Source organism: Heterodontus francisci, chromosome 8 (assembly GCF_036365525.1).
Source record: "Heterodontus francisci isolate sHetFra1 chromosome 8, sHetFra1.hap1, whole genome shotgun sequence".
NCBI lineage: Eukaryota > Metazoa > Chordata > Chondrichthyes > Heterodontiformes > Heterodontidae > Heterodontus > Heterodontus francisci.
Window position 1 is genome coordinate 124,497,847 of NC_090378.1, and position 22,788 is coordinate 124,520,634.

General features: G+C 49.0%; 2 protein-coding genes across 2 annotated transcripts in view; one reads left to right on the top strand and one right to left on the bottom strand.

Annotated features, from left to right (window-relative positions):
* Positions 1 to 1,057, top strand: part of LOC137373142 (immunoglobulin kappa light chain-like) — a 56,035-nt gene extending 54,978 nt beyond the window's left edge. The window contains exon 4 of the mRNA XM_068037994.1: positions 112 to 1,057. Within this exon, the coding sequence (XP_067894095.1) occupies positions 112 to 440 (329 nt within the window). The 3' untranslated portion in view covers positions 441 to 1,057. The remainder of the gene's footprint in view (positions 1 to 111) is intronic.
* The window catches only part of LOC137373141 (ral guanine nucleotide dissociation stimulator-like 1), a 114,698-nt gene that overhangs the window by 85,952 nt on the left and 5,958 nt on the right, over positions 1 to 22,788 (bottom strand). The window lies entirely within an intron of this gene.

Sequence of the window (22,788 nt, forward strand, 5' to 3'; positions counted from 1 at the left end):
ACAAATATATACATAAAACACACAAATATATACAGAGAGCAAAAAATATACAAATAGAACACAGAAATACACAAACATGCAGTGATTAACAGTTTTTCTCTTCTCTTTCAGGCCGAGAGAAGTCTCAACCCACACTGACCCTGATGCCCCCCTCGCCGGAGGAGGTCAAGGCCAAGGGCACTGCCACCCTGGTGTGCCTTGCCGATCACTTCTATCCCGATGAAGTGGGGGTGGAGTGGAAGAAGGATGGTGCAGCCATTTCGGCCGGAGTTCAGACCAGCAATTACCTGCGAGCTTCGGACAGCACCTACAGTGTCAGCAGCCTGCTGACCCTCTCTGGCTCTGACTGGGAGTCCAACGCCCGCTTCTCCTGTGCCCTCACCCACGAGACCCTGTCCTCTCCCCTCAGTAAGAGTGTGAGCAGATCAGAATGTGTGTAGAATGTTAGAGACAGTCCGCAGAGGAGACACAACTTTAAATATAACAGGGGTGAGCTGGGAGGATAAAGGTCATTGTCAGCACGGAATTTCAACTCTCTTCCTTCTCGTGACTGGGTCTGAGACACCTCTGAGGATCAGGGGTTAAGGCACTAAATTGGGACAGTGTAGAGGGGGCTTTTCTCTGTATCTAACCCGTACTGTACCTGCCCTGGGAGTATTTGATTGGACAATGTAGACGGAGCTTTACTCTGTATCTAACCCGTACTGTACCTGCCCTGGGAGTGTTTGATTGGACAATGTAGACTCGTGATGCCAAGTAAAACCTCTCTAAGATGCTGAAGACTGTCAGCTGAGCTAAAATAATATGAACCTCAGAAGTCACCGCTCAGTAAACCAGACCTCCTTCCTGCTCACCCTGCAGTTACAATTTCAAGTTTAGTCTCTGTTTAAAGCGACAGGATTCTCATGTTATTGAGAAAATCTCCACAACTGTTTTAATAAACCTTCATTCTCCCTGTGAATTTCTCCAGCTTCCTCTCACTGAGCTGTTTATTCAAGTCTTTTTACTGTAAATGTAAATCTGTAAAAGGTAATAAACATTAAGAATATTCAGTAAATGTCTCGGGAGTACTTTGGAAATGTCCCACATTCCTGTCAGTTGATTGGCTGTATTTCAGCAAGTGATTCTAATGATTGGCTGGTTGAACTCTCAATCAATAGCACATTAGCATAAGATTTGATTACAAACATAAATACAAACATATGAATTAGGAGCAGGAGAAGGCCACTCGGCCCCTCGAACCTGCTCCACCATTCAATAAGATCATGGCTGATCTGATTGTAATCTCAACACCACATTCCCTCCTACCCATGATAACCTTTCACCCCCTTGCTTATCAAGAATCTATCCACCTCTGCCTTAAAAATATTTATAGACTCTGCTTCCATCGCCTTTTGAGAAAGAGAGTTCCAAAGAGTCACGACCCTTGGAAATAAAAGAATTCTCAACTCTGTATTAAATGGGTGACACTTTATTTTTAAATAGTGACCCCAAGTTCTAGTTTCTTCAACAAGAAGAAACAACCTTTCCACATCCACCCTGTCAAAACCCCTCAGGAATCTTATATGTCTCCATCAAGTCACCTCTTACTCTTCTAAACTCCAGTGGATATAAACCTAACCTGTCCAACCTTTCCTCAGAGGAAAACCTGCACATTCCAAGTATTAGTCTAATAAACCTTCTCTGAACTGATTCCAACACATTTACATCCTGTAGGTGTGTGTTTCGGAGTGTGTGTGGGTTACCCAATACTGACTGTAGGTGTGTGTCTCTGAGTGTGTGTGGGTTACCCAGTACTGTATGTCGGTGTGTGTGTCTGAGTGTGTGTGGGTTACACAGTACTGTCTGTAGGTGTGTGTGTCTGTGTGTGTGTGGGTTACCCTGTACTGTCTGTAGGTGTGTGTGTCTGCGTGTGTGTGGGTTACCCTGTACTGTATGTAGGTGTGTGTGTGTCTGCGTGTGTGTGGGTTACCCTGTACTGTCTGTAGGTGTGTGTGTCTGCGTGTGTGTGGGTTCCCCTGTACTGTATGTAGGTGTGTGTGTCTGCGTGTGTGTGGGTTACCCTGTACTGTCTGTAGGTGTGTGTGTCTGAGTGTGTGTGGGTTACCCAGTACTGTCTGTAGGTGTGTGTGTCTGAGTGTGTGTGGGTTACCCTGTCCTGTCTGTAGGTGTGTGTCTCTGAGTGTGTGTGGGTTACCCAGTACTGTCTGTAGGTGTGTGTGTCTGAGTGTGTGTGGGTTACCCTGTCCTGTCTGTAGGTGTGTGTCTGCGTGTGTGTGGGTTACCCTGTACTGTATGTAGGTGTGTGTGTCTGCGTGTGTGTGGGTTACCCTGTACTGTATGTAGGTGTGTGTGTCTGCGTGTGTGTGGGTTACCCAGTACTGTCTGTAGGTGTGTGAGTCTGAGTGTGGGTGTGTTATAGAATCATAGAGTTATACAGCACAGAACCAGGCCCTTCAGCCCATCGTGTCTTTGCCAACCATCAAGCACCTATCTATTCTAATCACATTTTCTGGCACTTGGCCCGTAGCCTTGTATGCTATGGCATTTCAAGTGCTCATCTAAATACATCTTAAATGTTGTGAGGGTTCCTGCCTCTACCAAGTGTTCAGGCAGTGCGTTCCAGATTCGCACCACCCTCTGGGTGAAAATTCTTTTCCTCTAAGCCTCCTGCCTCTTAGCTTCAATCTATGCACACTGGTTATTGACCCCTCCACTAAGGCAAAAGGTTTCTTCCTATCGATCCTATCAATGCACCTCATAATTTTATATACCTCAATCAGGTCCTCCATCAGCCTTCTCTGCTCTAAGGAAAACAACCCTAGCCTATCCAGTCTCTCTTCCTAGCTATCCAGTACTCTCAGTAGGTGTGTATGTCTAAGTATGTGTGTATTACACAGTGCAGTCTGTCGGTGGGTTCCTCTGAGTATGGGTCTGTTACCCAGTACTGTCTGTAGGTGTGTGTCTCTGAGTGTGGGTGTGTTACCCAGTACTGTCTGTAGGTGCGTGTCTCTGAGTATGTGTCTTACCCAGTACTGTCTGCAGGTGTGTGTCTCTGAGTGTGGGTGTGTTACCCAGTATTGTCTGTAGGTGTGTGTCTCTGAGTTTGAGTGTGTTACCCAGTACTGTCTGTAGGTGTGTGTCTCTGAGTTTGAGTGTGTTACCCAGTACTGTCTGTAGGTGTGTATCTCTGATTGTGGGTGAGTTACCCAGTTCTGTCGGCAGGTGTGTATCTCTGAGTGTGGGTGTGCTACCCAGTTCTGTCTGGAGGTGTGTATCTCTGAGTTTGGGTGTGTTAGCCTGTACTGTCTGTAGGTGTGTGTTTCTGAGTGTGGGTGTGTTACCCAGTACTGTCTGTAGGTGAGTGTCTCTGAGTGTGGGTGTGTTACCCAGTACTGTCTGTAGGTGTGTGTCTCTGAGTTTGAGTGTGTTACCCAGTCCTGTCTATAGGTGTGTATCTCTGATTGTGGGTGAGTTACCCAGTTCTGTCGGTAGGTGTGTATCTCTGAGTGTGGGTGTGTTACCCAGTTCTGTCTGGAGGTGTGTATCTCTGAGTGTGGGTGTGTTACCCAGTACTGTCTGTAGTTGTGTATCTCTGAGTGTGGGTGTGTTACCCAGTTCTGTATGGAAGTATGTCTCTCTGAGTGTGGGTGTGTTACCCAGTACTGTCTGTAGGTGTGTATCTCTGAGTGTGGGTGTGTTACCCAGTTCTGTCTGGAGGTGTGTATCTCTGAGTGTGGGTGTGTTACCCAGTACTGTCTGTAGGTTTGTGTCTCTGAGTGTGGATGTGTTACCCAGTACTGTCTGTAGGTGTGTGTCTCTGAGTGTGGGTGTGTTACCCAGTACTGTCTGTAGGTGTGTGTCTCTGAGTTTGAGTGTGTTACCCAGTACTGTCTGTAGGTGTGTGTCTCTGAGTGTGAGTGTGTTACCCAGTACTGTCTGTAGGTGTGTGTCTCTGAGTTTGAGTGTGTTACCCAGTACTGTCTGTAGGTGTGTGTCTCTGAGTGTGAGTGTGTTACCCAGTACTGTCTGTAGGTGTGTGTCTCTGAGTTTGAGTGTGTTACCCAGTACTGTCTGTAGGTGTGTGTCTCTGAGTTTGAGTGTGTTACCCAGTACTGTCTTTAGGTGTGTATCTCTGAGTTTGAGTGTGTTACCCAGTACTGTCTGTAGGTGTGTGTCTCTGAGTTTGAGTGTGTTACCCAGTACTGTCTGTAGGTGTGTGTCTCTGAGTTTGAGTGTGTTCCCCAGAACTGTCTGTAGGTGTGTGTCTCTGAGTTTGAGTGTGTTACACAGTACTGTCTGTAGGTGTGTGTCTCTGAGTGTGGGTGTGTTACCCAGTACTGTCTGTAGGTGTGTGTCTCTGAGTTTGAGTGTGTTACCCAGTACTGTCTGTAGGTGTGTGTCTCTGAGTTTGAGTGTGTTACCCAGTACTGTCTTGAGGTGTGTGTCTCTGAGTTTGAGTGTGTTACCCAGTACTGTCTGTAGGTGTGTGTCTCTGAGTTTGAGTGTGTTACCCAGTACTGTCTGTAGGTGTGTGTCTCTGAGTTTGAGTGTGTTACCCAGTACTGTCTGTAGGTGTGTGTCTCTGAGTTTGAGTGTGTTACCCAGTACTGTCTGTCGGTGTGTGTCTCTGAGTTTGAGTGTGTTACCCAGTACTGTCTGTAGGTGTGTATCTCTGAGTTTGAGTGTGTTACCCAGTACTGTCTGTAGGTGTTTGTCTCTGAGTTTGAGTGTGTTACCCAGTCCTGTCTGTCGGTGTGTGTCTCTGAGTTTGAGTGTGTTACCCAGTACTGTCTTTAGGTGTGTGTCTCTGAGTTTGAGTGTGTTACCCAGTACTGTCTGTAGGTGTGTGTCTCTGAGTTTGAGTGTGTTACCCAGTACTGTCTGTAGGTGTGTATCTCTGAGTTTGAGTATGTTACCCAGTACTGTCTGTAGGTGTGTGTCTCAGAGTTTGAGTGTGTTACCCAGTACTGTCTGTAGGTGTGTGTCTCTGAGTTTGAGTGTGTTACCCAGTACTGTCTGTAGGTGTGTGTCTCTGAGTTTGAGTGTGTTACCCAGTACTGTCTGTAGGTGTGTGTCTCTGAGTTTGAGTGTGTTACCCAGTACTGTCTGTAGGTGTGTGTCTCTGAGTTTGAGTGTGTTACCCAGTACTGTCTGTAGGTGTGTGTCTCTGAGTTTGAGTGTGTTACCCAGTACTGTCTGTAGGTGTGTGTCTCTGAGTTTGAGTGTGTTACCCAGTACTGTCTGTAGGTGTGGCTGCTACGTTTTGAAGATGCAATGGCACGTTTCACTATCACAGACGTCACAAGGAAAAAGGCCTTACTTTGACACTTGGAGGTGAAGAATTAGAATATGGTTTTCCAGCATACGGCCCATGGGCCAGACTTCAGCCCTTCAAAGCACTTCGGTGGGCAGCTCTATTTTTGTGAGGATCCCCGACCCACACAACGTGGCTGTGCCCAGCGGGAGAGTGTCATTCACATCCTGTCTCTGTAATCCACATTGATGGAGAATGAACAGATGGGGAATGGGCAGCAGAGACAGGGGAGCCGGGATTGGAGAGCGGGGAGTGGAAAGCGGGGAGTGGAGCGTGGAGTGGGGATTGGAGAACGGACAGTGGGGAGTGGAGAGCGTGGAGTGGGGAGTGGTGAACGGACAGTGGGGAGTGGAGAGCGTGGAGTGGGGAGTGGAGAACGGACAGTGGGGAGTGGAGAGCGTGGAGTGGAGAACGGTCAGTGGGGAGTGGAGAGCGTGGAGTGGAGAACGGACAGTGGGGAGTGGAGAGCGTGGAATGGGGAGTGGAGAAAGGACAGTGGGGAGTGGAGTGCGTGGAGTGGGGAGTGGAGAAAGGACAGTGCAGAGTGGAGAGCGTGGAGTGGAGAACGGACAGTGGGGAGTGGAGAGCGTGGAATGGGGAGTGGAGAAAGGACAGTGGGGAGTGGAGAGCGTGGAGTGGAGAACGGACAGTGCAGAGTGGAGAGCGTGAAGTGGGGAGTGGAGTGTGGGTAGTGGGGAGAGGAGAGTGGGCAGTGGAGAGTGGGCAGTGGAGAGTGGGCAGTGGAGGGTGGGGAGCAGGGATCAGGGACTGGGGAGCAGGCAGTGAGGAGGAGGGAATGAGAGACAAACAGAGAAAGAGAGCAGGGAGTAAGAGAAAGAAGGGGCAGAGAGAGAGGGAGAGAGAGAGACAGAGAGAGGGGATAGTGGGACAGACAGAGGGAGACTGATAGAGAGAGTGGGGAGACAGAGGTAGGGGAGAGGGTGGGACTGAGAGGGGGAGAGAGAGATGGAGGGGGGAAAGAGAGACAGAGAGATACAGAGAGCAAGAGGAGAGAGGAAGAAAGATCAATATCTCTCTGACACATGGACATCATTCTGGAATACACTGCATCGCTACGTCAAGTGTGTGGGCAGAGATTGAGTATTAATGCAAGCAAAACAATGTCAGGTAGGTCACTAAATCAATGTTCAACATAGTAATGAGAAAGTAAGTCAATAAATTACTTCTCATTTAAAGCTTCTTCATAAAAATGCACATTTGTTATAGTTTTCATACAAGGATACATTTTTAATGCCTTTATCGTCCGAAATGTTCTCACTGGCCCCCTACTGGAGGGTAAAAATTGTAATCTGGCCCCTGACATGAAAAGGTTGGACATCCCTGCTATCAAATCACGAAACTGGAAAGACGTGATCGAGAAATGTCTACAGATTAATTCTGACACACTGCAAGATCTTCACACCAATGTTCGAAATGAGCTCACTGTTACAACTACATCTGATCTCATATTACACAACAACTGTATGGTCATTCCACACTCATTAAGAGAATGTGTTGTTAATAAAGGACACCAGGGAATAGTCACTAGCAAACAACTCCTTAGGCAAATGGTTTGGGTTCCAGGAATGAACTGCATGGCAGTGATAAAATCAATCAGTGTTTACCATGTCAACTACCCACAATGTCAAATCTTCATGATCCTCTCGTGATGTCTGAACTACCTCCAGGACCAGGGATTGTGTCAGTGTTGATTTCACAGATTTACCCACAGGTGAACACCTGCTTGTTGTTACTGACGACTACAGCAGATTCCCAATCGTGGAATTAGTTAAGTCAACTCCAACAAAAGCAGTGATTCCAAAGCTTGACCAGATCTTTACCTTGTTTGGAATTCCTCAAACAGTAAGAAGTGACAATGAACCCCCATTCAACAGCAATGAGTTCAGTAAATTCACAAACTACCTAGTGTTCACTCATAGGGAAATCACACCCCATTGGCCAAGAGCTAATGGAGAAGTCGAGACATTTATGTGAACCTTGAAAATAATGATACGTACAGCTACAGCTGTGAACAAGTCATGGGAGCAAGAGTTCTATCACTTTCTTCATAATTACAGAGTGACTCCAAACTCAACTACTGGAAAACCTCCAGTTACTCTCATCTTTACACATCCTCTGTGCACACGTCTTCCTCAATTACCCTATGGAGATAATGATCAACATATACATCAACACGATCGATATCAGAAGGATAGATTGAAGGTAAATGCAGAACGAAACATGAAACTTCGAGGCTACACCACTAAAACCAGGTGATAAAGTACTTGTGAAACGTGATGGTCATGTTGGAAAACAAACAACCCCTTATAACATCCAACCATTTGTTGTGACCAGCACAAAAGGATCAATGATCACTGCTGAGCACGATTCACAAATTATCACAAGAAACGTGTCATTCTTCAAACACTGAAAACACCTCTTGTAAACATTGAATCCAATTTCAGCATCGACACCTCCGATGAAGAACATGAGTTAAATGAGACTTCACCTGATGTCAGACAATATCCTACTTGTGAGAGAAAATGCCCATCATACATAGGTGACTACATAACGAAGTGAACTATTTATGTGTAAGTTTATACTTTACATTTTTGGAAACAAACCATTGACACATACTACATCTCTCATTTACTGAGAAGGGGAGGAATGTCGTGTTGCAGTGTTTTGAAATTGCATTGTACATTTTGTTAACTTGAAGCCACTGCAGAACACACAGGCTAGCAAAGGGAAAGTGGAAATAAAACAGAATAAAGAAGAAGCCTTTGTGTTTAACAGCCTGCAGTCTCAGTCTCACATATCTCATCCTAAACTCGGCTAAACCTCACTAAGGCCCGAGGACGTCACTCTCCGTTGGGCTGGAGTGGGCTGTGAGTGATTGGGCAGTGGAGAGGATCGTCACCCTCTTGGCATCGTGAGGGCAGAAGAACAGGGGGCGAGGCTGCCACGGACAATTGGGTGGCCATGTGACCAGCGGGAAGGCAGCCAGGCCTCTGGCTTTGCTGGACCATTATGTAAATCAAGTGCTCTGTGTTCTCCCACTCTGCAGTATGAGCACTCAAACAGCGGCCACAGGAATGGCTGCCGTGGTGAGTTTAAATTGGACTCACAACTGAGCTGCCCCCCAAAACCCCCGTTCCTGCATTAATTAACTGGTCACCACTGTGAAACCCAGAACTCATTTCTGTTTTCCCCCAGGGACGGGTTTGGGACCCGGAAACAGTCCCGATGTCCGTTTCCTGCCCCCGATATGAAAATCCAGCCCCATCCACCTGATTGGACAGATTTAAAGAGGGAAGTCTGGGGAAAATGGGCACAGAGTAATGAGGCAAAAATACATTCACACTTTGGAGAGGAAAGGGAGATGAGTGATGGGGTAGTTTACAAGGACACATTGGTTGAGTGTGGATTTTTTGAGGTGATGGTGATGATGATGATTTTGAGAGCGAGGGGGTCATTACCTGTGGAAAGCCCGAACCTCTGATACCTGAACTCTCCCAGTGAAGCTTTCCCTCGGCTACTTTATCTCTCTCATCATGGCTCCAAACTGTAATCTGAATAATTCCAACGGTTTTCCCTCTGTTTCCTTGTTTTCCTTATTATTCCAAACATATTCCCCTCTGAGTCAGGAATATTTACCTGATCGATGTTGTAATTTTTCTGTCACTACTTTCCATTAATGTCATCAGCTTTTACCATCGAATCCGAGAATCACACAACACTGCAGGAGGCCATTCAGCCCCTCGGGCCTGTTGTTGGAATCTGCTTTGATCTACATTTTTTTAATTCTTTCTTGGGATGTGGGTGCCGCTGGCCAGGCCAGCATTTATTGCCCATCCCTAATTGCCCTTGAGAAGGTGGTGGTGAGCTGCCTTCTTGAACTGCTGCAGTCCGTGTGGTGTAGGTGAACCCACAGTGCTGTTAGGAAGGGAGTTCCAGGATTTTGACCCAGTGACAGTGAAGGAACAGCGATATACTTCCAGGTCAGGATGGTGTGTGGATTGGAGGGGAAATTACAGGTGGTGCTGTTCCCATGTATTTGCTGCCCTTGTCCTTCTTGGTGGTAGAGTTCGTGGGTTTGGAAGGTGCTGTCGAAGGAGACTTGGTGCGTTGCTGCAGTGCATCTTGTTTATTTTGAAGGAAGCCTTTATACCCCAGGCCCCTGTTATTTTGCTGAGGGGGCCTTTATTCCTCAGGTCCCCTTTGAAATGCATTTTATAAAATAACTTGATTAAAAACAGATAAATAGAACAAAAATCTAATTAAAATGCCATTCTCAGCATTGATGATGCACTCCAGCCCCTGCGATGACCACCGGTCGCAGAAGGCCTCAATTGAACCCGCGGACACCGCTTGCTCCTTCTCCAGGGACACCCAGGCGTGAACATAACCTGGGAAGAGGAGCAGGCAATCAAGGCGGATGGACCACCTGACGGTCCGCAGCCTGGACCTGTGAATTGCCAACTTGGCCAGGCCCAGGAGCAGACCCATGAGGAGATCCTTCCCCCGGCCCACGCCCCTCCGCCCCGGGTGGCCAAAGATCAGGAACGTGGGACTGAAGTGCAGCCAAAACTTGAGGAGCAGCCCCTTCAAGTACTCAAAGAGGGGCAGCAACCTCGCACATTCCATATAAACATGGAACACAAACTTGTCCAGGCTGCAGAAATTACAGGCGGCCTGGGGGTCCGTGAACCTACTTAAAAGACTAGTGCATGGGACTGCCCTGTGCAGCACCCTCCACCCCAGGTCCCCCATGTAAAGGGGGAAGACTCCTGCTTAGAGAGACCTCCACTGTGGTTTCCCCTCGCTGCCAGATGTCAACACGGACTGCCAGGCCATGTCCGGCCCGCTGACGAGGGCGAGGAAGTAGAGAGTGTGCAGGAATAGCCTGGACAGAAAACACCTCCACGCCGATTGGAATGGCACGGAGGGCATTTCCAAGAAGCGGCTCGGTTTGTGCGAGACCGGCTCCCGAGGACGGTTTTGGGGCCTCGGTCCGATGAGCAGTTCCGCCGAATGGGGCTCAGTTCTGCTGGGAACGCTTCGCTCTCCCGTGTCCCCTCGTCACCTGCAATGAGGGGCGTCCCAGAGGCTTCAGCTACTCCTTCACCCATTGGTCCGTCGCCGGAGCTGGCCACCAGGACAGCCGAGGCGTTCTCCTCCGCCAACGAGGGAACGCGCTGACTGGAGGCGACCATGTTCCAGACTCTGAATAGATCCCGGTAAAAGACAGGCAACTCCCTCAGAGAGGCACAGCTAACGTTCTCCACTGGGAGCTGCGTGTTGTCTTAAAGGCAGTGCCCTTGGCAGCACACCCCATCTGGGAGGTAGCTCCGTGTACAGGGTCTGAAGGCGGAGCTTCACAGCCTGGGTCCAGACGCATACCAGCGACTGGCCGCCCTCCTCAATTGGGAGACTCAGGACCGCAGCAGAGACCCAGTGTTTCCTCTTGCCCCAGAAGAAATCGACGAGCTTCTTCTGGATCTTGGTGGCAAATGCAGGGGGCGGAGCCAAAATGGCCAACCATACCACAGCATCAAGGCCACCAGTTGGTTTATGACCAGCGCACGGCCCCTGTCGGAAAGAACTCGGAGCAGTCCTGTCCAGCGCCCCAGCCAACTGGTGACTTTCGCCTCCAATTCCTGCCAGTTTGCCGGCCAGGCTTCCTCAGCGGGGCGAAGTTGGAGTCCCAGATAGAGGAGGTGCATGGTGCTCCACGCAAAAGGTGTCAACTCCTCCGGCAGTGAGTCGACCCGCCACTGACCCACCAGGAATCTGGAATATTTCTCCCAACTGATCCTTGGGGAGGACGTGGGAAAGGTCTGCCGGCAGTCACGCATCCTCCGCAAGTCAATGGGACCTATGATCGTGAGGAGCACGTCATCGGCGTAAGCCAAGAGGACAACCTGCATGGCCAGCCCTTCAACTTCCTGTGAAGCAAGCACAGGAATGGCCCCACACAGATGGTGTACAATTGGCTGGAAATGAGGCATCCCTGGCGCACTCCTCTCCCAAAGCGAAGGGGCAGCGTCAAGGACCAGTTAACTTTGACCAGACACTCTGCAGTGACGTATAAAAATCGTACCCGGGCCACAAAATGTGGCCCAAGTCTGAATGCGCGCAGAGCCCTGAAAAGGTATTCTTGATCCAAACTGTCGAACGCCTTCTCCTGATCAAGGGAGAGAAAGGCGATCAACAGAGCAATCCTCTGGAAAAGCTGGATCAGGTCTCGGACGAGGAGGATGTTGTCCTGGATGGACAGGCCCTGAATATTGTAGAACTGGTCGGGGTGGATCATGTGGGCCAGCACAGAGCCCAGGCTGGTACTGAGGTCGGAGACCGGACTTTAAGCAAGTGGAGATTGCGCCTCTTCAGCAGCAGGACGATGACCGACCTGCACCACGAGAGGGGCATCTCGCCGGTCGCCTGCATTTCCACCAACACCCACACGTAATCGTCCCCCAGAACCCATGCATAATCGTCCCCCAGGATGTCCCAGAACATCCTGAGGAACTCCACGGTCAGCCCATCCAGCCCCAGGGAGTTGCCCTTCGCGAGCTGGTGCAGGGCACCAGTCAGCTCTGCCAACGTGAGCGGGGTCTCCAATCCTTTGGCACCGTCCGGGCTGACCTGCGGCAGGTCCTCCCACAAAACTCTGCTTGCATCCTCGTTGGATGGATCCGGAGAGAATAACACACTGTAATAGGTGTGGACCAGGAGGCCCATTCCCTCCCGATTCGTGATGGAGGATCCGTCATCAGACAGCAGCTCAACGAGCTGCTTAATGACGCCCTGCCATTTTTCCAGCGAGTAGAAGAAGGGTCATGCGTGGTCCAAATCTTCCAGTATCTGGATCCACGACCTCAGGGACACGCCTCGGACTCTACTAGCTGCAGGTCCCTCAGCGCGCCCTTCTTCTCTTTGTACACCTGCCAAAGGGCCGGGTCCATCTGGACATTGTGTTCTGTCCCAGGGCAGCTCCATCTGGACATTGTGTTCCATCCCAGGGCAGCTCCATCTGGACATTGTGTTCTTCCCCAGGGCAGCTCCATCTGGACATTGTGTTCTTCCCCAGGGCAGCTCCATCTGGACATTGTGTTCTCCCCCAGGGCAGCTCCATCTGGACATTGTGTTCCATCCCAGGGCAGCTCCATCTGGACATTGTGTTCTTCCCCAGGACAGCTCCATCTGGACATTGTGTTCTGTCCCAGGGCAGCTCCATCTGGACATTGTGTTCTGTCCCAGGGCAGCTCCATCTGGACATTGTGTTCCATCCCAGGGCAGCTCCATCTGGACATTGTGTTCTTCCCCAGGACAGCTCCATCTGGACATTGTGTTCTGTCCCAGGGCAGCTCCATCTGGACATTGTGTTCTGTCCCAGGGCAGCTCCATCTGGACATTGTGTTCTGTCCCAGGGCAGCTCCATCTGGACATTGTGTTCCATCCCAGGGCAGCTCCATCTGGACATTGTGTTCTTCCCCAGGGCAGCTCCATCTGGACATTGTGTTCTTCCCCAGGGCAGCTCCATCTGGACATTGTGTTCTGTCCCAGGGCAGCTCCATCTGGACATTGTGTTCTGTCCCAGGGCAGCTCCATCTGGACATTGTGTTCTGTCCCATGGCAGCTCCATTTGGACATTGTGTTCACCCCCAGGGCAGCTCCATCTGGACATTGTGTTCACCCCCCGGGCAGCTCCATCTGGACATTCTGTTCTTCCCCAGGGCAGCTCCATCTGGACATTGTGTTCTGTCCCAGGGCAGCTCCATCTGGACATTGTGTTCTTCCCCAGGGCAGCACCATCTAGACATTGTGTTCTTCCCCAGGGCAGCTCCATCTGGACATTGTGTTCTGTCCCAGGGCAGCTCCATCTGGACATTGTGTTCACCCCCAGGGCAGCTCCATCTGGACATTGTGTTCACCCCCAGGGCAGCTCCATCTGGACATTGTGTTCACCCCCCGGGCAGCTCCATCTGGACATTGTGTTCTGTCCCAGGACAGCTCCTTCTGGACATTGTGTTCTTCCCCAGGACAGCTCCATCTGGACATTGTGTTCTGTCCCAGGACAGCTCCATCTGGACATTGTGTTCTTCCCCAGGACAGCTCCATCTGGACATTGTGTTCTGTCCCAGGACAGCTCCATCTGGACATTGTGTTCTTCCCCAGGGCAGCTCCATCTGGACATTGTGTTCTTCCCCAGGGCAGCTCCTTCTGGACATTGTGTTCTTCCCCAGGACAGCTCCATCTGGACATTGTGTTCACCCCCCGGGCAGCTCCATCTGGACATTGTGTTCTGTCCCAGGACAGCTCCTTCTGGACATTGTGTTCTTCCCCAGGACAGCTCCATCTGGACATTGTGTTCTTCCCCAGGGCAGCTCCATCTGGACATTGTGTTCTTCCCCAGGACAGCTCCATCTGGACATTGTGTTCTCCCCCAGGGCAGCTCCATCTGGACATTGTGTTCACCCCCAGGGCAGCTCCATCTGGACATTGTGTTCACCCCCAGGACAGCTCCATCTGGACATTGTGTTCTGTCCCAGGGCAGCTCCATCTGGACATTGTGTTCTGTCCCAGGGCAGCTCCATCTGGACATTGTGTTCTGTCCCAGGGCAGCTCCATCTGGACATTGTGTTCTGTCCCAGGGCAGCTCCATCTGGACATTGTGTTCTTCCCCAGGGCAGCTCCATCTGGACATTGTGTTCACCCCCAGGACAGCTCCATCTGGACATTGTGTTCTGTCCCAGGGCAGCTCCATCTGGACATTGTGTTCTGTCCCAGGGCAGCTCCATCTGGACATTGTGTTCTGTCCCAGGGCAGTTCCATCTGGACATTGTGTTCTGTCCCAGAGCAGCTCCATCTGGACATTGTGTTCTGTCCCAGGGCAGCTCCATCTGGACATTGTGTTCTGTCCCAGGGCAGCTCCATCTGGACATTGTGTTCTGTCCCAGGGCAGCTCCATCTGGACATTGTGTTCTGTCTCAGGGCAGCTCCATCTGGACATTGTGTTCTGTCCCAGGGCAGCTCCATCTGGACATTGTGTTCTGTCCCAGGGCAGCTCCATCTGGACATTGTGTTCTGTCCCAGGGCAGCTCCATCTGGACATTGTGTTCTTCCCCAGAGCAGCTCCATCTGGACATTGTGTTCTGTCCCAGGACAGCTCCATCTGGACATTGTGTTCTTCCCCAGGACAGCTCCATCTGGACATTGTGTTCTGTCCCAGGACAGCTCCATCTGGACATTGTGTTCTTCCCCAGGGCAGCTCCATCTGGACATTGTGTTCTGTCCCAGGACAGCTCCTTCTGGACATTGTGTTCTTCCCCAGGGCAGCTCCATCTGGACATTGTGTTCTTCCCCAGGACAGCTCCTTCTGGACATTGTGTTCTTCCCCAGGGCAGCTCCATCTGGACATTGTGTTCTTCCCCAGGGCAGCTCCATCTGGACATTGTGTTCTTCCCCAGGGCAGCTCCATCTGGACATTGTGTTCTTCCCCAGGACAGCTCCATCTGGACATTGTGTTCACCCCCCGGGCAGCTCCATCTGGACATTGTGTTCTGTCCCAGGACAGCTCCTTCTGGACATTGTGTTCTTCCCCAGGACAGCTCCATCTGGACATTGTGTTCTTCCCCAGGACAGCTCCATCTGGACATTGTGTTCACCCCCCGGGCAGCTCCATCTGGACATTGTGTTCTGTCCCAGGACAGCTCCTTCTGGACATTGTGTTCTTCCCCAGGACAGCTCCATCTGGACATTGTGTTCTTCCCCAGGGCAGCTCCATCTGGACATTGTGTTCTGTCCCAGGGCAGCTCCATCTGGACATTGTGTTCTGTCCCAGGGCAGCTCCATCTGGACATTGTGTTCTGTCCCAGGGCAGCTCCATCTGGACATTGTGTTCTGTCCCATAGCAGCTCCATCTGGACATTGTGTTCCGTCCCAGGGCAGCTCCATCTGGACATTGTGTTCTCCCCCAGGGCAGCTTCATCTTGACATTGTGTTCTCACCCAGGGCAGCTCCATCTGGACATTGTGTTCTGTCCCAGGGCAGCTCCATCTGGACATTGTGTTCTGTCCCAGGGCAGCTCCATCTGGACATTGTGTTCTCCCCCAGGGCAGCTTCATCTGGACATTGTGTTCTGTCCCAGGGTAGCTCCATCTGGACATTGTGTTCTGTCCCAGGACAGCTCCATCTGGACATTGTGTTCTGTCCCAGGGCATTTCCATCTGGACATTGTGTTCTCCCCGAGGGCAGCTTCATCTTGACATTGTGTTCTGTCCCAGGGCAGCTCCATCTGGACATTGTGTTCTGTCCCAGGGCAGCTCCATCTGGACATTGTGTTCTGTCCCATAGCAGCTCCATCTGGACATTGTGTTCCGTCCCAGGGCAGCTCCATCTGGACATTGTGTTCTCCCCCAGGGCAGCTCCATCTGGACATTGTGTTCTGTCCCAGGGCAGCTCCATCTGGACATTGTGTTCTGTCCCAGGGCAGCTCCATCTGGACTTTCTCCCAAAGTTAAACTTCACATAGTATTCCACACAAATTACAATGTTGTCTGTCTCTAGAAGATTCATGGTGAAATGTCCAGCTCTCTGACTCTGTGCTGTTCTCCCATGTGAATTACACTGCACCACTGGGTAACAATACATCCTGGTATGTTGGTTGCTCCCATGTCCTTTTTGGCCATTGAGCATTCACAATGTCCATTAAGGAAAGGAGCTCTGGTTACTGGAGAACAGTGAGTTTGGAAGTTGTGACTGAGACCTTTCTCTGATTGTTGTGTCTTCTGAGAGTTGGAACTGGTGAGTCTGATTGTACATCAGAACCAGCATCAGTCAGATTCAATGTTAGGAGGTTGAGCGATGGAATTACTTTCCAGTTTTAAGGCACAATTATCGGCCACTGGAACTCTGTATAAATTCTACAATAGTGTAACAGGACAAGATTCCAGGTCTCAGACTTAGCAATGAGCTGAAAAGTCACAGAAAGGTGCAGACAAAAAGCAAGTTCCAGGTCTACAGCACTCTCATTGACAGAACGCAACCTCCCAGTGCTTACAGTCCACAGGAGACAGGGAAAACTGGGATAGAAACTTGGAAAATTTACAAGTTTCTTCCTCAAACCAGGAACAACCCATACACCACTTTTTTGTTCAGTCCCCAGTTATACACAGAATGCATTGCAGTCTCATGTTTTGTTCATTTAAAACTAAACCTGTCTCTCATTCTGTAATTTGATCTTTGTTATGGGTACGGTGATGAAGTGGATATGATACTCAACTAGGAATCCAGTGGACTAATAATCCAAAGTGTGGGAGTTCAAATCCCACAATGGCTGTGAGAATCATAGGCTCATTGAATGGTTACAACACAGAAGGAGGCCATTCGGCCTGTCATATCTGTGCCAGCTTTTTCCAAAAGGCATAAAGACAGCATTTGACTGGGTACGGCATCAAGGAGCCCCAGTAAAACTGGAGTCAAGGGGAATCGGGGAAATCTCTCTGCTGGTTGGAGTCATACCGAGCATAACAGAAGATGGCTGTTGTTGTTGGTGGTCAGTCATCTCATCTCCAGGACATCACTGCAGGAGTTCCTCAGGGTAGTGCCCCAGGTTCATCCATCTTCAGCTGCTTCATCAAAGAGCTTCCTTCAATCATAAGATCAGAAGTGGGGATGTTCATTGATAATTGCACAATGTTCAGTTTCATTCATAACTCCTCAGATACTGAAGCAGTCCATGTAGAAATGCAGCAAGACCTGGACAATATCCAGGCTTGGGCTGATAAGTGGCAAGTAACATTCGAGCCACACAAGTGCCAGGCAATGACCATCTCCAACAAGAAGAATCCAACCAACATTCAATGGCATTACAATCGCTGAATCCCTCACTATCAACATCCTGGGAGTTACCATTGACCAGAAACTTAACTGAAGTAGCCATATAAATACCGTGGCTACAAGAGCAGGTCAGAGGCTAGGAATCCTGCAGTGAGTAACGCACCTCCTGACTCCCCAAAGCCTGCCCACAAGGCACAAGTCAGGAGTGTGATGGAATACCCTCCACTTGCCTGAATGGGTGCAGTTCCAACAACACTCAAGAAGCTCGACACCATCCAGGACAACGCAGCTTCTTGATTGGCACCTCATCCACAAACATTCATGCCTTCCGTCACCGAATAACAGTGGCAGCAGTGTGTACCATCTACAAGATGCACTGCAGCAATGCACCAAGGCTCCTTAGACAGCACCTTCCAAATCCGCGACCTCTACCAACCAGAAGGACAAGGGCAGCAAATACATGGGAACACCACCACCTGCAAGTTCCCCTCCAAGTCACACACCATCCTGATTTGGAACTGTACCGCCGTTCCTTCACTGACGGAGGGTCAAAAACCTGGAACTCTCTTCCTAACACCACTGTGGGTGTACCTACCCCAAATGGACTGCAGTGGTTCAAGAAGGCAGCTCACCACCACCTTCTCAAGGGCAATTAGAATGATCAATAAATGCTGGCTTAGCCAGCAACATCCACATCCCATGAACGAATGAAATAAAAGCAACTCAACTCATCCCACTCCCCTGCCTTTTCCCCATAGCCCTGCAAATCGTTTCTCTTCAGGTGTTTATCCAATCCCCTTCCGAAAGCCCCGATTGAATCAGCCTCCACCATACTCTCAGACAGTTCATTCCAGATCCTGACCACTCTCTGGGTAAAACAGTTTTTCCTCATGTCATCATTGGTTCCTTTACCAACCTCCTTAAATTGGTGTCCTATTCCTCCACACAGCGGGTCTTTCTCTCTCTCCAGGCAGGTCACAGCCAAATTCCAAAAATGCCTGCTCTTTGTCCAACTCATTGGGTTTAAAAAGTGTCAAAAGTGAAAGCAAACCTTCCTGAACCAATCACATGACAAGACAGTCTCTCCAGTCATTCAAAGTGTTGCTCTGAGGAGGTCAAAACCCCTTGCTGTTTCCTTGAAACTGTCTGCTTCCCAGTTTTTTTGTACAGAGTCAACATCCAAAAGGTTCAGCTATTTGCAGGTCAATGTCCACTGAGTGAAAGTCCTTTTCTCAGTTTTTAAAACACACAGAATTCTAAGTTCTGAGTACAAAAAGTAAAATTCTTGTTACACTACGCTGAAGACAGTGCTGCAGGTGATCAGGAACAATGAGGGGAAATATGACTATTATATACACAAAATGAAGGCTCATGCTAAGACAGAGGTGAGATGGGGAGGAAATGAGAAAGAAGGCATACTAGCAAAGAAAGGCGCTATAGGAGGAGAGTCTTGGGCTCCCATGGAAGAACTGGGAGAAATAGCAATGATGGCAGTGGTTGAGCCAGTGAGAGTGAGTGATCTTATAGAAGTGAAAAAGTTGGATCCAGCACTCAGGGAGGTGTTAAACAAACTAGAAAAGGAGGAGACTGTTGAGAGACCCTGTGGAAGAGCTGAAATGGGAATTAAAGAAGGGATGTTATTTAAAAATGACAAGTGGGTGGTGCCTACAACACAGAGGGAAGATTTTCTCTGATTAGTACATGGAGGGACCAGGAGCAGGACATCCTAGTGCAGAGGGAACATGGAAAAGAGTGAATGTGGTGGGATGGTGGCCTCATCAGACAGAGGATGCGGAGGATTTTTTCATAATTGTTGATTTGTGCAGCCAATAATCCAGACCTACAGAGGAGAAAGGCACCTTTGGGGCACACCCAAAGATTAGAAGGACCTTGGCAGTGTGCATATAGATTTGATAGAATCTCTTCCAACTTCCAGCAGTGGGAATAAATACTGTTTATTCTGGTTGATAACTTCACCAAATGGGTTGAGGCAGTTCCATGTAACGCAGCTACCCACTGAAGTATCTCGAAAATCCTGGTGAAGGAGATATTCTCCAGAAGGTGACTACCACGGATCATGGGATCAGATCAGGAAAGACACTTTACTGGAAAGGGAATGCCAGTGACTTTGAAACTGCTGGATATTGAAGGGAAATAGCACATAAATCATAATCCACAGTCCTCAGTAATTGTAGAGCACATGAATAAAACCCAATCGGCCCGTCATTTCTGTGAACACCTGGAAAGCATAAATGGGATTGGACAAAGTCAGCATGGGTTTACGAAAGGGAGATCATGCTTATCAAATCTACTGGAGTTTTTTGAGGCTGTAACTAGTAGAATAGATAAGGATGATAAGGATAATAGATAATAGATAACCAGTGGATGTGGTGTATTTGGATTTTCAGAAGGCTTTTGATAAGGTCCCACGTAAGAGGTTCGTGGGCAAAATTAAAGCACATGGGATTGGGGGTAATATATTGGCATGGAATGAGAATTGGTTTACAGACAGGAAACAGAGTAGGAATAAATGGGTCTTTTCCGAGTGGCAGGCAGTGACGAGTGGGGTATGGCAGGGATCAGTGCTTGGGCCCCAGCTATTCACAATATATATTAATGACTTGGGTGAGGGAACCAAATGTAACATTTCCAAGTTTGCAGACGACACAAAGCTGGAGGAGGGGTGGGGGGGGGGGGTTGGGGGGTGGGGGTGGGGTGCGAGTGATCTGTGAGAAGGATGCAAAGAGGCTTCAATGTGATTTGCACAAGTTGGGTGAATGGGCAAATGCATGGCAGATGCAGTATAATGTGGATAAATGTGAAGTAATCCACTTTGGTTGTAATAATAGAAAGGCAGATTATCTGTATGGTGATAGATTGGGTAAGGGGAAGGTGCAACGAGACATGGGTGTCCTTATGCACCAGTCACTGAAAGCAAGCATTCAGGTGCTGCAAGCAGTTAGGAAGGCAAATGGTATGTTGGCCTTCATTGCAAGAGGATTTGAGTACCGGAGTAAGGATGTCTTACTGCAGACGAGAGTGGTCCTAAAGGAAGGGTGCTAAATTGGGGGAAGGCCAACTATACCAAAATTCGGCAGGAGCTGGGGAATGTAGATTGGGAGCAGCTGTTTGAAGGTAAATCCACTTTTGATATGTGGGAGGCTTTTAAAGGGAGGTTGATTAGCGTACAGGAGAGACATGTTCCTGTGAAAATGAGGGGTAGAAATGGCAAGATTAGGGAACCATGGATGACAGGTGAAATTGTGAGACTAGCTAAGAGGAAAAAGGAAGTACACATAAGGTCTAGGCGGCTGAAGAAAGACGAAGCTTTGAAAGAATATCGGGATTGTAGGCGCAATCTGAAACGAGGAATTAAGAGGGCTAAAAGGGGTCATGAAATATCTTCAGCAAACAGGGTTAAGGAAAATCCCAAAGCCTTTTATTCATATATAAGGAGCAAGAGGGTAACTAGAGAAAGGATTGGCCCACTCAAGGACAAAGGAGGAAAGTTATGCGTGGAGTCAGAGAAAATGGGTGAGATTCTAAACGAGTACTTTGCATCGGTATTCACCGAGGAGAGGGACATGACGGATGTTGAGGTTAGGGACAGATGTTTGATTACTCTAGGTCAAGTCGGCATAAGGAGGGAGGAAGTGTTGGGTATTCTAAAAGGCATTAAGGTGGACAAGTCCCCAGGTCCGGATGGGATCTATCCCAGGTTACTGTGGGAAGCGAGAGAGGAAATAGTTGGGGCCTTAACAGATATCTTTGCAACATCCTTAAACACGGGTGAGGTCCTGGAGGACTGGAGAATTGCTAATGTTGTCCCCTTGCTTAAGAAGGGTAGCAGGGAAAATCCAGGTAATTATAGACCGGTGAGCCTGACGTCAGTGGTAGGGAAGCTGCTGGAGAAGATACTGAGGGATAGGATCTATTCCCATCTGGAAGAAAATGGGCTTATCAGTGATAGGCAACATAGTTTTGTCCAGGGAAGGTCATGTCTTAGCAACTTAATAGAATTCTTCGAGGAAGTGACAAAGTTGATTGATGAGGGAAGGGCTGTAGATGTCATATACATGGACTTCAGTAAGGCGTTTGATAAGGTTCCCCATGGTAGGCTGATGGAGAAAGTGAAGGCGCATGGGGTCCAAGGTGTACTAGCTAGATGGATAAAGAACTGGCTGGGCAACAGGAGACAGAGAGTAGCAGTGGAAGGGAGTTTCTCAAAATGGAGACGTGTGACCAGTGGTGTTCCACAGGGATCCGTGCTGGGACCACTGTTGTTTGTGATATACATAAATGATTTGGAGGAAAGTATAGGTGGTCTGATTAGCAAGTTTGCAGAAGACACTAAGATTGGTGGAGTAGCAGATACTGAAGGGGACTGTCAGAGAATACAGCAGAATATAGATAGACTGGAGAGTTGGGCAGAGAAATGGCAGATGGAGTTCAATCAGGGCAAATGCAAGGTGATGAATTTTGGAAGATCCAATTCAAGAGTGAACTATACAGTAAATGGAAAAGTCCTGGGGAAAATTGATGTACAGAGAGATTTGGGTGTTCAGGTCCATTGTTCCCTGAAGGTGGCAACGCAGGTCAATAGAGTGGTCAAGAAGGCATACGGCATGCTTTCCTTCATCGGACGGGGTATTGAGTACAAGAGTTGGCAGGTCATGTTACAGTTGTATAGGACTTTGGTTCGGCCACATTTGGAATACTGCGTGCAGTTCTGTTCGCCACATTACCAAAAGGATGTGGATGCTTTGGAGAGGGTGCAGAGGAGGTTCACCAGGATGTTGCCTGGTATGGAGGGCGCTAGCTATGAAGAGAGGTTGAGTAGATTAGGATTAATTTCATTCGAAAGACGGAGGTTGAGGGGGGACCTGATTGAGGTGTACAAAATCATGAGAGGAGTAGACAGGGTGGATAGCAAGAAGCTTTTTCCCAGAGTGGGGGATTCAATTACAAGGGGACACGAGTTCAAAGTGAAAGGGGAAAAGTTTAGGGGGGATATGCGTGGAAAGTTCTTTACGCAGAGGGTGGTGGGTGCATGGAATGCATTACCAGCGGAGGTGGTAGACGCGGGCACGATAGCGTCTTTTAAGATGTATCGAGACAGATACATGAATGGGCAGGAAGTAAAGAGATACAGACCCTTAGAAAATAGGCGACAGGTTTAGATAGAGGATTTGGATCGGCGTAGGCTTGGAGGGCCGATGGGCCTGTTCCTGTGCTGTAATTTTCTTTGTTCTTTGTTCTTTATACAGGGCCTTGGTGAGACCACGTCTGGAGTATATTGTGCAGTTTTGGTCTCCTTATCTGAGGAAGATGTTCTTGCCATGGAGGGAGTTCAAAGAAGATTTACTAGGCTGATTCCTGGAATGGCAGGATTGACGTATGAGGAGAGATTGGATCGACTAGGCCTATATTCACTAGAGTTTAGAAGAATGAGAGGGGATCTCATAGAAACCTATAAAATTCTAACAGGACGAGACAGGCTAGATGCAGGGTGGATGTTCCTGATGGCTGGGGAGTCCAGAACCAGGGGTCACAGTCTCAGGATATGGAGTATGGCATTTAGAACCGAGATGAGGAGAAATTTCTTCACTCAGAGGGTGGTGAACCTG